General features: G+C 40.0%; 1 protein-coding gene across 2 annotated transcripts in view; it reads right to left on the bottom strand.

Moving 5' to 3' along the window:
- nek7 (NIMA-related kinase 7) overlaps positions 1-13,506 on the bottom strand; it is a 62,983-nt gene that overhangs the window by 35,778 nt on the left and 13,699 nt on the right. The window contains exons 1-2 of one of the 2 annotated variants that reach the window (XM_079244651.1): positions 6,624-6,646; positions 6,455-6,542 (exon numbers count right to left, since the gene is read on the bottom strand). In XM_079244651.1, the coding sequence (XP_079100777.1) occupies positions 6,455-6,535 (81 nt within the window). In that variant the 5' untranslated portion in view covers positions 6,536-6,542; positions 6,624-6,646. Of the gene's footprint in view, positions 1-6,454; positions 6,543-6,623; positions 6,647-13,506 lie in introns of those variants that run through there. The other variant, XM_079244650.1, reaches the window with a different exon arrangement.

The following is a 13,506-nucleotide window of genomic DNA, read 5'->3' as shown; positions in this document are numbered from 1 at the left end:
TCTGGAGCAAAGGTGAAATGACAAGTTTCCAACAGGGATGGGTAAAATGTCTTATTTACATAAATGCAGGCTTCAAATTGTTCCAGCGCCTTTTTTTTTTTTTCTTCTTCTTAGTTCAGAGGAATGTGGAGCCCTCTTCCTTCATCTGCCAAGTTATATCACCAACTGTCTGGCACTGGGCCACAGACTGGAGGACTCCTCACCTCATCTCACCACATGAGCTGTTGTGCACAATGAGACACTCACAATCCACAATTTTTATTAAAAAAAAGACCAAAACAAATAAGCCAAAATGAGCACTTTGGATATAATGTGTGAAAAATGCAGACTATGTGACCTTTCCAGCCTTTTGGTTAACTTGTAAAAGGCGTTGGCAGGGGGAAAACAGAAGGTGACAGATATCAGAATGCCACATGTCACCAGCACTTCTGCTAGCGTGGCTGTGGGAGCAGCTCAGGGGCGAGCGACTTACGACAGAGGAAAGAAGGGTGAAGAGGGAAGAAGGTCAAAAATTAATCTCCTAAGCATTAAAACATGCAAGAGGAGTGTCATCACATTTATTCGCTCCACTAGGTTTTTTGCATTTTGACAAAGTTACCATGAGTACAACCCAGAGGCTACACAAGATTCCTTCGGTCAACTTCATACCGAGAAAAGGATAAAAGAATCCGATTTAAATGAATTAAAAAGTCCAAATGTCATATTAGGTAAACAGATAAAAAATCAAACCTAAATGTAAATTAAAAGGAACCATGATGAGAACATATCTTTCTTTTTAGAACAAATTAGTTATTAAATAATTCCAATCTTTCATGCTGGTTTTACTACAGTTCAGCAGTGAACAAAACCACAAAAAATAAAAAATAAAAATCTGGTAAATATTACACTCAAATGCAAACACAGGCACACATGAACAGTAAGAGGAAGTGCTGCTCCAAACAGGACAGTGCCTATTAGTCTGGAAGACTGGAATGAGGAACCCATTTAAGCATTTCATTGTTTTTTGAAGCTGACAGCCAAAGAAAGGGGCGTGAACTAGTTGGATGCCCTGTCCAATTAACACCACTGAGGTGTGTGCATTTTTCAGCATGACACCACCATCATCCCGAGCTGTGACAGCCACCATGACACGCTGCTCCACAACCTCCAGTTAAACACATTACACCTACAAAACAATTACGATACTTGACTAATAACTCCCAAAAAGTCCACTGACAATGCAGAAATGCTGCCCCACATAAGATTCTCCTGCAAATCAAAACAGCAAAGAATTAAAAGGAAATAAAAACCACAAAGGCCGACAAACTTAAGGCTAGGGTGTATTTAGGGTGTTTTTACCTTTTGATATCAACAAGATATAATATGTGCAGCGATTCAGGATGGTCATTTAGTTTTATAAATTCAAAAAGAGGAAGAAAGGAAAGGAAGAGCAAAAGAGAGGACAAGAGGGCATTGCTTTCATTCGCTGCGTGGTAGCTTGACAAATGTTAGCATGAGCCTCTAAAGCGCTGTGACAACCGCCTGCTGAGAGCACAGTCTTGCTAATGTGTCTTGGCATGCCAGCTTCGTAATCACACATTTACATATGCAATGACCTACATTTGCATGTCAGATCGCACACTGTCCAGCATGATTAACAGTGGGCACCTCCCCATGTGGAGTCGCCCTGGGTGGCAGCAGAGGCCATGCGAGGGCGGAAGAGAGGGCTGGAGGGAGGGCGGCTTTTCTGGCAGCCAAGGGGCCGGGCTGCCAGGCAGGATTATGTCAGCCAGCGGCCCCGACATTAGACACTTCATTAGAGCTAATCTGTTTAGCAGTGGGCAGTGTATGTAAACTTCACAGGCCATTTGCGGCACCTTTTCGCCCCCTGGCCTGGCCTTCAAAGGGCAGCCAGGCCAGAGCAGACTGACGGGCCGTCTCATCTGCCGCACATGGGTGTCACACAATCAGAAGCTCGCAGCTGAAAGACAAGGGCCCCGTAAACAAACACACACAGTCGCATATACATACATGTAAGGAGAAGACGCAGAGGAATGACCCTGAAAGAGGCAGGGGTCAATGTCTGGATAAAATGGGGTGGCTAGGATTATATAGACCACCCTTTTCAGAAGGATTTAAACTACAGTGCTGAAAATGCTGACAGATAAAAGACGTAAGACTACTTGCAAGTACGAAATTATCACTTGCCACAAAGCAAATCAAGAGGCTTTTTCTGGTGAATGGGATGTTATCATGTACACTGACAGGTAAATGTTTTACCCAAATAATTGTGACAAATTATATGAAAACCTACTGTATATACAGCTAAACAGTGAGATTCAGCGATGCTTTTTGGTTATGTGCCTGCTGCTGCTGTTCTCGACACACCCACTGGCCTACTTCATGAGGACCAAACCCCCCACCCCCCCCCCCCCCCCTACTCTGCCACGGATTGGCCAACAACAAGATGTTGTATTCATCTCATTTAAATCAGGTGTGTTGGAGCAGGGAAACTTCACATACCTGGAGGACGTAGTTTGACGTCCCTCCTCTGACCAATTTAACAAAGCCATATAACTGTAACTACAACCAGTCAGTAAACACCACCAATGAAAGCAAAGGAGAAAGGACCTCATGGACTCGGGATGAGAAAATAAGGATTTTCAAATGTATTCAAATAATAAGATCCCTGAGGCTTGCAGGGATTTTGACTCAGTTAAAAGTTTTTATTAAGCACATCAACATCTTAACACAATGAAATGCACTGAAACAAATGTTTCTTTTTTTGGCAAAAAAAAAAAAAAAAAAAAAAAAAAAAATCCATTTCAAAATTTATTTAAGTCCATCTGTGAGAAAATAGTAGGGGCCACAACACACCGCAGTGGTAGTACACTTGGTACGCAGTCCCTTTTCGTCTTGTTACTGCTACCAGAACACAGAGACAAATGTCACTGGTCCAGCTCTGAGGACAGTTTGATGATCTGATGAAACTTAGACCACAGCTTGTTTACGTTCTGCAAATGTTTTCTTAGACTGTCCAATTCCCATCTTTCTGTAGATAGAAACTCTCCTCTGCTGTGCTGCTCTCAGCTGAAGCATCTCATGTCAATGAAAATTAAGACTTTTGTGTCACTGTGAAATTCCATGCAAATGACAGATTAGCCCGAGCGTGTAGCTCTGATGTCGTTATCCATGTTACTGTTCAAATGATGTGACTGTCAAAAGACAAAGAAATAAGAGGCAGTAAAGTCATTTGATGACAATCTACCTTAAAATTATACTCCTAATGAAACAGGTTTTTAAAAAGAAAGGGACTATGCCGTGGACTTACTCTTTTCACATCATTTCGGTTGGAGATGGGGAAAAGCTGCAGGGAATAAAGATTAAGTGGCAGTTGTGCAAGGCATTGTGGGAAACGTCTGTGAGGGACAGCCTATCATGGGTGTAAAGGTGACACACAACCGCCATGGGCAAGTCACAAGCAGAGGGATTGAAAGAGAGAGAAAAGTGGTGGGAGAGACAGAGCAGGAGCAGACAGACAGCTCATCGGAGGAAGTGTGATACGAGCTGCCCAATAATGACACCATTGCCAAACACAACTGACAAGACACATGGAGAGTGGAAGAGGGGATGCGGAAGACAGGGAAAGGGAGATGGGGTAGGTGTGGAGGGGGACAAGCAGCAGAGGGAAGAGGGTGTGATGTGACAGCCCAGTAGTGCCAACGGCTGCCACACAAAGGCCAGCGGCAGCAGAGGTGCTGTCTCGTATGGAAAGACCAAGACGCATACAGAGACAGAGAGGGACATCGTAGGGGCACATCCACGTGGGGGGAAAAAAAAAGAAAGAAAAAAAAACTCTAAATCTTGAAATTCCACAGTGAACCAGAATTCATAAGTAATTGCAAACTGAAAAATCTGTAGACTGGGGCCATGAATTCAGGTGTCAGCGACAAGAGTTGTTCAGTTAAGTGTGGGAAAATGAAAAGGAAGGTTTGAAACATGGGAAATGTCACAGGACCAAAATAAAGACCAAACAATATTTTATGTATCCACACAGCTTTCATAAAAACACAATGTACTGCGTATTGTTCTATTCTATTCTACAGTCATAAAGCAGACGTATTTATCTAACTTAATAAACTTATTGTACGAACTGTTGAAGAAACTAATTAACAAGGCGTAACAGGCATTTAATCTGACGAGACAGTACTGACAGGACTGAGTTGCTTTTCGATAGTCAAGAAATTTAGGCTGTGACGCATTGTACTGTTGTTTGTTGACCAAAATATGATGATGAGGATGAAGGTTTTTTTTTTGTTTGTATGTTTTACTGTTCAAGCTCTTGACAAAAGTAAGTTTAGTTAAATGCATGGACATTTTTACATCAAAACAAAACTCAAAGTGTATAAAATCTGTCAAATTAGCTTGGATCCCATCCATGAGAGACAGAAAAGGATATGCAGAGACAGCAACTGGCAGCGGGGTGGGGGATAGGAGGGTGGGTTTTACTCCCACCCTCTCCAGTCACCAACCCCCTTGAGCAGGCACCATGCAATATTCATCCTCAGCCAGTCAGCCAGTGAGCCAGGCAGTCAAACCAGCAGGATTCACCCCAAAGGTGCTTCTCATTCTTCTCCTCCAAATCGGCTCCACAACCATACTGCCTTGTCTCACCGCTTCCAGACAGATCTGTGTCTGTCAAACTCTGCAGCGACGATCAAAATCTGATCTGAGGGGGCCTTCTCACTAACCCTCCCACTCACTCATGAGCAAATGCACCATTAAAAATGCACATCTTACCAGCTCATCTCGTTTAACTAATGCATATGCATCATACCTCCGGGACCAAGAGAAATTATATCGCAAGCGATACGGACTATCCTTCATCACATATACAATTCAGATTTCTCTAGGAGTGTTTTTTTTTTCTTGCTGTCAAGCAGACTGAACCTTTGGAAAGTGTGAAACAGATACAGGACTTGTTGAAAGACACCCATCTGGATGCTGGTTAGACAGTCATCTACATAATCTAACTTACTCCGTCTATCTCTCCATCTTACCATTAAATGTGAAATCCATTCAAACATCTTCTGTGTGTGTGTGTGTGGAAAAAAAAAAAACATGATGCAACATAGAAAGTTCACTGTGTTTCCAGTACTCTACACTAAAAAGGAGCTAGGAATTAACACTGATGTAAACTGCTAGAAATAGATTGAAAACCAGGGAGAGGAATCATTAAGGCTGAACAATAACATAATCAACTGCTGGGGGATGAATAGAAAATCTACTGTGTGTAGGACTCCGGGAGTGTTGGCAAAGTCAAATTAATTATTAGAGCTTTTATCTGACTTTCTTCTGTGTGCAGCCCAATTATCCTTAATTTTGCAATTACAATCTTAAAATAAATTAAGCCCCTTGGCAATTCCAGTGTTAATCTAGCCATGCCCTTGCATACGCACAAAAAAACAACAATGAGTACCAACTATTTTTAGTGTTGTTCACATTTACTCTGGGGCATATGGATGATCCTCTTTGTTTAAAGTCTATTCAATACTTATGGAGGAAAAAACATCCTCCTCTAAAGAAATCAATGTGCCTGATGTTAGAGGGTGGTATTAAAACCCAACAATGACCAGATCTGCACAGAACAAACTTGAGATGTATCGAACAAAAGGAAGCATGCAGGGAGGCCGGGCTCTGCCAGCCTCCTGAGCTCTCTGATCAATATTATCAACTCAACATTCATCCACTGCTGTCCATCTCACACACGGGCTACACTGGTTTGTGGGATGACTGGACTGAAGGGCAAATCTTGACGGACACAGAGTAGAAAGGGTAATACAGAATATTCACAGGGGGAGAAGAGGGTGTGAGGCTTCATATGAATGATGTGAGAAATACATAATCATAAATGAGCAAATTATCACTTTATCTGCAGGCAAAAAATATTCATGGAAAAATAATTCTGCTTTATCATGGAATATATCTAGGTTGCCTGTCTTCATGTAAAAACCTTAACCTGTTAGGGACATTTTTGTTTTATGGTTGTACAGAAAAGCAATGACACCCTTGTCTTTTGGTGTAAAACCATTACTGTGTTGCTATGTTTCGTATAAAAATCGGAAATGCATTTGAGAGTTTCCTGACAGGCTGTACTTAAAACTTTTTGAGGAAAATATTTTATATTGTGTAATCAAGGAAACTATCGATGAAAACTATTCACTATTTACACAACTTCTGGCCATTATGACTGGGATATTTTGACAAAACATTGGTTTTCTTGGCAAAAAAACATTACTTCTTTTTTTCAAAAGTCTATGAACTAGCATTCTTCTTCAATTTGATGGACCAAACGAGTGAATCTTGCATGGATAAATGGCAGACTGACAAACTCTGCTTACAGAAACTTGTGCACAAGCACAACTCAGCAGTCCGGCTTGTTTGTCTGTTTGGTGTTTGTGTCTGTTTGAGCTACCTGGGGTTGAAGCGCTGGCACGGCTGCTTGCTGTCCTCGTGGCTGCATGTCCATTTCCATGGTGTTCGGAGCTGGATCCATTACACCTCTGAAAATAAATTATAGGAAAGACTGAGCTGTAAATTTCTTTGGAAAACAAGTCTAATTCAATGAGTCTTCACAAGTATACCGTGTTGCTGTGCCCTAAGCTAGTAAGTGATTGCTGCAACGGTATCTGGTTTCAGCAGAACTGGAGCCCATTTCATGCCTGAGGATTTGACACTCTTTGCCTAAGTCCCTCTCAAGTTACAGCATGGCAGATCTATAGAAGAAAGCAATACGAATCAGAACAAAGTATATAAGATAATGTTTCTCTGTATTTCCCTGGCCTCCCTCCAAGTACCCTTTCTTGGGAATTGCCAGTTATACCAGTTATTTGCACAAGCAGTTCCCCCTTCATTTCTGTTTGCTGAGAAAATGTAGGTCACACAGAGGTGAGTGAGTTACATATGGGTGTACTCCATGATTCTGTTTAATTGCATGTTCTGGCATGTGGCCTATATGGAAACTAACTGTATAAGGTACACTACAACCAGTTACTTATCTTTAGCTCCACACTGCACCATAATAGGACATATCACCTGAATGAATAATTTAAATGTATGATGCAGGAACTTAATTCACTCATGCAATTAGCTTTTGATTCCAGTTTACACCAAATTAATCTCTTTAGGAACAGCACATTTTTTGAACAGATGGATATACAGACTAACAATTAACACCGATTTACTCATAAATAACACAGATCATGCACATCAGCAACTATGTGTTATCCTTATATATAAGGTGTGATGTTCATAAGTGTTAAACATACAAAAAATAAGCCTGGGAAGTCTGTTTGAGCATATACATTTGAACACATAGCAGTAACTTATAGAGGGAAAGAAAAACAATCAAAAAGCAGTGAAATAATAAATTACAGGAAAAAAAAACATTATGAGCAGAAATCCTTAACAAGCAGTAAACACCCAAACTCTGAATTTGTGTGTGTTCTGGAGCAAAGAGTGACAATAGTCTCTTCACAGATCTCTAACCTGTGAAGACAATGGGTGGATGGATCGGTAAATGCCCACTGCTTAGTGATACAGACATTTATTATTGAGGACAACATGTTTATAGTTTATGTCATTTTTAAGGTAAATTCACACCATCAAATCCTAGTTAATTTGCCTACAAAGTCTGCTTCAATTGGGGAAATTGTAAATGTGCAAATGAAATCTGATTTGGACCAAAGAAGCAGGGTTGGTCCACCTACAAACACAGGTCTCAGTCCGCTACATGCGGACCAAATGCAGGGAACGGAGTGCTTTGTGAGTTCAGCACATGGCATCATGGCTCAACACACACACACACACACACACACACACACACACACACACACACACACACACACACACACACACACACACACACACACAGACACAGACACAGACACAGACACAGACACAGACACACACACACACACACGTGCTGTGATAGGCAGTTCTGGATTCTGGATGGGAGGAACAGCTTACATACAGACATGGAAAAATTTGGTAAAAGTTCTAATCTGATAAATCAAAAACACTAAAACCTGACACAGTTCCATATTTTCCTGTGTCTGGTGGTGAGTGAAACACTTATGCATTATGTTAACTTTAAACATGAGACACATTATTGACACAAACAGCAAAGAAAACTGCGCACAAGACTGAAAGCATTTCTCCCATGTGGGTGAGAAATTGTGACTAGATGGCAAAAGATAACAATAAATCCTGACTATAGTTTAATGTCAGAACCTTTATTAAACTGAATACCTTATAACTATATAGAAAATCTACTTGGCAATATCATGATAAATGATGTGTGATAAAATGTGTTATTACTAATTTGTTTTAGTTTTTTTATTCTAAGGTCACATGTTTTCAGACTAATTTAGCTTGTTTTAAGGTTCAAATTATGTTTGCATAACTCAATACATCAACACATAACTAAAGGATATGTTTTCTGCAAACAAACATTACATTAAAAATAAGAAAATAACTCACTATTTTATCAATTTAAAAAAGTTCTGTAGGATTCATCGTTTTGATGTTTGAATATTCTATATTTAAACCTTGCTGAGCCATCAAATAATAGTAAAAACAATAATATACAAAGTCTATAATAAATCCATTAATGAAAGATGATAAATTTAATACATCTCTTAAAGTGAAAAAAAAAAACACAACAAACTTAAGTATCGGATCTTCACTAGGTCTCAGCAGATACCTAATCCTAATCATGAATAGCCCAAGTAATATAATCAAAGATTTGGAAAAAAGACAACAAAAAGCAAGTGACTGAGGCATTGCAATGGTGGATCAGGGTATGATGAACAACTGATTATTTTATTTACATCTGTCTGAAACTGATCATCTACTCTTACTCACTAAATAAAGATGGGATGTTTCAAATACTTTTACACATTTTTTGGCCACTTTTTTTCTAATTCATCAGCCCAACACATGCCTCCCGTTTCTAGATTCAGCTGTGTGCATATTTCCAGCTTTATGATGCTGATAACGGTTTTAAAAACAATTTAAAAAAATATCTAAAATCAACTAATCAACAGTGTCCATGCTACTTACCGTACACAAAAAAGGGCTGTCAAAAAAAGTGTATATAAACTGGCTTTTGGTTGATAGACAGCAAGTTTCCCTATGCTGGGACAAAACAGGTCTGAGGTCAGTTGGGGTGAAACTGGATACATACATGAAAATCTACAGAGCACAGCAGGGATGGTGCAGGACAGGGTGCAACAGATGAAGAACTGACAAAAATGCCAGGAGAGGTGGAAAGAAGAAGCTCGTTAGCCCCAATCCTGTAAGAAACTGTGCAGAGATGTATACCACAGAAGTTGGCAGTGGTTTTAGCTCTTCTTTAATCCCCATTTCCTGCCTTCTGCATAATTCATTTAAAACAGGAGAACTGGAAAAACAAAGAGAGGGAGATGATCATAAAAGGTGGATCAAGGCAAACTAGGGGGGGGGTTCAGCTTAAGCAGTTTGAAAAGGAAGAGTGCTACATCAGCTCTGAGTCTGAGGACAATACATATGAATACAGCGATGAGCTTGGGTTTTAAGGAGTAGGAAGAGCAAAGGCCAAGTACGAGGGTAAAGAAAAGAGAGGAAAAATGTAATGTGACACTATCTGGCCTGGGCATATGATGTGAGAGAATCAAAGACACCTTTGAGGAGCCAGAAGGTGACAGTGAAAGTGCTAGAAGAGTTGTGTCCATGATTACAAGAAATGGAGAAACCTTTGAGTCTGTGCTCATGAAAGCCTACCCCAGGCCTCCTCTCAAACCCCTACTCGCCTAACGCTGATGATACAGAACGAGAAAAAGAGGAAGGGAAAGGAGGAAAGCCTCTAATGATGGAGGGGTCCGGATACTACAGAAGCAGCCCACTTTTCAATTCATTTTAATCACTATTCAAAATCATTAGCTCAAATTTGCAAGCACTCATGTTCATTGGGCCATGAGCTGAGAAAGAGCAATAGAGGGGTAGAGGACCAATTACACCTCAGCATGCAACCCAGTTTTAGAGAGCTTTAAGTAAGATGGTCCAAGACTTGACAGAATAGAAAATGGAGAGGATATCTTACTGTCTCTCAATCAAAAAGAAAAAAAGAAAGAAAACAGTGATAAAAAAAAAAAAAAAAACAAAGCTTTGCAAACTAAGCCAAATACATAAGTCCAACTGCTCAGACTTTTCCATACCCTCAAATCTGGATACAAAAACAAAGTTAATCAGAGACAACCCAGCATGAGATTTACAGAGCCTCAAACAATTAGAAGACCTAAACAACAATGGCTGCATCAAACCAAATTCACAATTAATGAGCAAGAACTTTGGTGGATAAATAGCTCAGTCTATTCCAGATTGTACAAAGGCGGTGCATGTCTGTCTATGGATGGCTGAGGAAAGGAACTAAGGTATCTAAAGAAACTTGGAGCAGTTTTTATCTTGAAGTCTCACTCAAGCTGTACATGATAAGTTTACAAAAAGTTTATTAAATGTGTTTGTTTTTTTTTAAAAACCCATTAAAAAATAAATAAATAAATAAACCGTGATCTTTCCACTCCTTACATGCATAAAAATACATGAACATGTGTGATATATTCCGACCTTCACTCTCTCCATAGTTAGGAGCACTCAGAAAAGGGGTTAAAAAAAAAAAAAAAAAAGGAAAAGAAGACAAAGAAATTTGCACTGGTCCACTGGGATACAACAAGGCCAGTGATGCATAATGCTGCTTGCTAACTATTTATAGTCATCCTTTACATTTTTAGCTTTCAGATTTTTATGAGGTCATGATTATTTCACAGTAGAAATAAATAGCACAGCATGGTTGGCTTGGGCTTCATGTGAGGCCCAGTTTGATTAATTCCTCAACCATCCAGATGAGCTAGAACAATGCTAAGCTTTAGTGTGAGTATATTTCACCTACTAACCCTCTATGAACTACCAGCATATCCACCGGTCCTTATCAGACATCTACTCCCATTAACAACAATGAGCACTCGTCTGTCTTTATCTGCCTCTGTATGCACACCTGCAGATTTGTATCCCCTCGCATCTCAGTTTTTACTTTACATCCACTACCAATGTTAATAGTAAGGATGTCCACTGTTGAGAAAAAAACTCAAGCACAAGCAGGTGTCAGCCCCTCCCCACCTTCCACCTCCCTCGCTCTTGTCCTTCCTACGTCCTACTAGTCGTGCTTCTCTGTGCTGTGTGCTTTTGACATGATCTGGCACGTGTCTAAGAGCCCAGACCACCTCTCTGCTCTATTGTCCTACCCACTCCACTGCGGCATGGACAACTCTCTTGCGGTGAGGGGCCCTTTGTTGGCCGTCTGTCACTTCAGCAGGTGCCTTACAGTAAAAGGCTGAAGCCAGCCAGCCCACGCCGCTTCGTTAGTGTAAAACATTGTTTGATGTGCTCGTTTCATCAGCCCGAGATGGCAGCCAAGAGGATGCTAATAAACACTTGAAAAACAAAAACATTCCACTTTAGCTTGTAAAAGATAAACTGCAATTTCAATGATAAAAGGAGAGTGACAGTCAGCCATGCTACCAGTTTAAAAAGGGCCTCCAACCATAATACCTTTTCTTTTTTAGTCCTCACTTCTAATACTAGGTGCAACCAATTCATGCTGTCAATCATAGAAAATAAACAGAGTATATTGACAAATTGCTGAGTGTGAAAGGAAAGACTAAATGATGTGGGTAAAGTATGCAAAAACAGAGCTATATTTAAGACAGCTGTGTGATCCCGAAGAAACCAGCCTAGTGTGTCAATGACCAGTATGTGAAACCACCCCCACCAACCCCCCGGGTATTACAGAGAGGGGACGCTTGGGATTTGGGCAATGCTTGCACATCCACACCACATTTACAGTCTTTCAAATGCCATCCCACCATCTCATATCAGTTAAAGTAGAAAATAGTGTATAGAATATGTGGAGAAAAAAAACAAGAGCACTTAATTAGGTCTGGTTTATCTACTGGCAATTTTGCCACATCTTTTCTGTATGCTGAGGGTCCGAATAAGGAACCCCGCCCACCAACAATGCATCCTCCCACTTTGAATTAACAGATGTGTATTTATTAATGAATGACACTGGTTTGAGAATTAACATTTTTATGTTACAAATTTAAGCACACTATTATGTTAATCCAGTATCTGAAATACTGAATTTCGAGCCTGACAGGTAAATTACCAAAACAACAAGCTCATCCAGTACCAACCAACTCATTTCAGAATCTGCAAATTATTATTATTATGTGATGTACACAATAAAAACGGATAAAGTGAAAAAGAAGTACTTAAAACTTGAGTTGTACTCAGACTGAAAATGGCTGTTCATCAGCTGATTAAAAGTTAAAGACAACAGGCTTCAGCAAAAATCTGACTTAATATTTGTTTTATGTCAGAATTAAGGTTCTTCAAGTGTGTACATTTTGACAAACTTGACCTTCCTTTGAGATAATTGAGGAAAAACATTAACACTGTGGAAAATATTAATTTCTCCCTGAATTGTTTAAAACCCTTTAGTTTGACATTAGGCGTTCACCATCTAGCTCTTTTTGGAGACAGATCTTAATATATCTCTTTTTTTTTTTCTACTGGAGCCTACTGAAGTCTACTGTGTTTTGGAAGCAGTGCCAAACATCGTTAGCAGTACTGCACTTCATGTAATGTTCCTCTTCAATTTCCGGCATAAGAAACATTTGCAAAGTCAATTTTTCACATAAACGTCTATGGAACAGTACACACCTACCTATGCTTATTTAGTGGGGTGGGGTCTAAATATAGAAAGGCAGAAATGGGGAGTTATGAAAAAGTTCACTGAAATGGATTGAGTCCTTGATATCTGACAGTAAAAAAAAGCTCAAGACCTACCTTTTTAGTTTAGCTTATAACTAAGTTTTAACATTCTTATATTAACCCATATTTATCTTTCTTTTTAGTTAATTTTATTTATTTATATATATATTTTATATATTGATTTACATAGTATAGATTTTATTATTTTATTTTAATGGATTTTATTTTTGTTTAGTTATCACTCCAGCTCTCTCCTCATCGGGGTCCTCTTCGCCGAGGGCTGCCCCTGCTCTGACTGCATGGGTGTTGCTGTGGGGGCTGTCCCTGTCTGGTGGGTCGGGATCCAGCGCTGCAGCTTTACGGTTGTGGCGTGGGTCCTGTCTGCCCGGACCCGGGTGGCCCCCATGGTGATGGCCTGGGTGGTCTTGGTTGGGGGTAGCCCTTTGTGTAGAGGCTCCCTGAGAATACCGTTTCCTTATCTGGTGCACATCTGGTGCAAATGCACCTGGCCATTCATTCATCTTCTTTTAACTGTTACAGGGCAAATAGGGCATGGGTGAGGGTGGTTGTGGGTGGGTGAAAGGGGATGTGTATGTGTGTTAGTGTTTTATCTATTTTGATGTAAATTGTTTTATAATGTAAAGCACTTTGTATTGT

The sequence above is a fragment of the Telmatherina bonti genome, assembly GCF_933228915.1.
Source record: "Telmatherina bonti genome assembly, chromosome: 8".
NCBI classification, from domain to species: Eukaryota; Metazoa; Chordata; class Actinopteri; order Atheriniformes; family Telmatherinidae; genus Telmatherina; species Telmatherina bonti.
Note: the sequence above shows the minus strand (reverse complement) of the source record. Positions and strands in the feature narration are given on the sequence as shown.